Source organism: Pygoscelis adeliae, unplaced genomic scaffold (assembly GCF_000699105.1).
Source record: "Pygoscelis adeliae isolate BGI_AS28 unplaced genomic scaffold, ASM69910v1 Scaffold22, whole genome shotgun sequence".
Classification (NCBI taxonomy): domain Eukaryota; kingdom Metazoa; phylum Chordata; class Aves; order Sphenisciformes; family Spheniscidae; genus Pygoscelis; species Pygoscelis adeliae.
This window is the reverse complement of record NW_008824350.1, coordinates 147,759-148,248: the sequence shown is the minus strand read 5'-3', so window position 1 is coordinate 148,248 and position 490 is coordinate 147,759. Positions and strand designations below refer to the sequence as shown.

Here is a 490-nt window from a genome sequence, read left to right as displayed (position 1 = left end):
TGTTACAAGTCCCTGTGAAAGACAGATACACTGCACCTTCATCCTTGGTATATCACCTGGGGAGCAACATGGCTCCAGCGCTGCCTGCAGGAACAGCATCAGCTGGAAGGGGCTCTGAACCAAACCCTTCTGCTTTGGTTTTGGAGAACCTGGTCAGATTTGTGCCCATCCCTGCTGCTCAAGATCTTGCCTCAGCTAGTGTCCTGGTTTCGGCAGGGATAGAGTTAATTTTCTTCCTAGTAGCTGGTACAGTGCTGTGTTTTGGATTGAGGATGAGAATAATGTTGATAACACACCGATGTTTTAGTTGTGGCTAGGTAGTGCTTACACTAGTCAAGGACTTTTCAGCTTCCCATGCTCTGCCGACTGGGAAGGCTGGGGGTGCACAAGAAGCTGGGAGGGGGCACAGCCAGGACAGCTGACCCAAACTGGCCACAGGGACATTCCATACCATGTGACGTCATGCTCGGTACATAAACTGGGGGAAAGC

At 51.0% G+C, this 490-nt stretch overlaps 1 protein-coding gene across 1 annotated transcript in view; it reads right to left on the bottom strand.

Annotated features, from left to right (window-relative positions):
- The window catches only part of TTC9 (tetratricopeptide repeat domain 9), a 48,445-nt gene that overhangs the window by 847 nt on the left and 47,108 nt on the right, over nt 1-490 (bottom strand). Inside the window, exon 4 of the mRNA XM_009319241.1 lies at nt 1-12. This exon is cut by the window's left edge and continues 847 nt beyond it. Coding sequence (XP_009317516.1) covers nt 1-12 — 12 coding nt within the window. The remainder of the gene's footprint in view (nt 13-490) is intronic.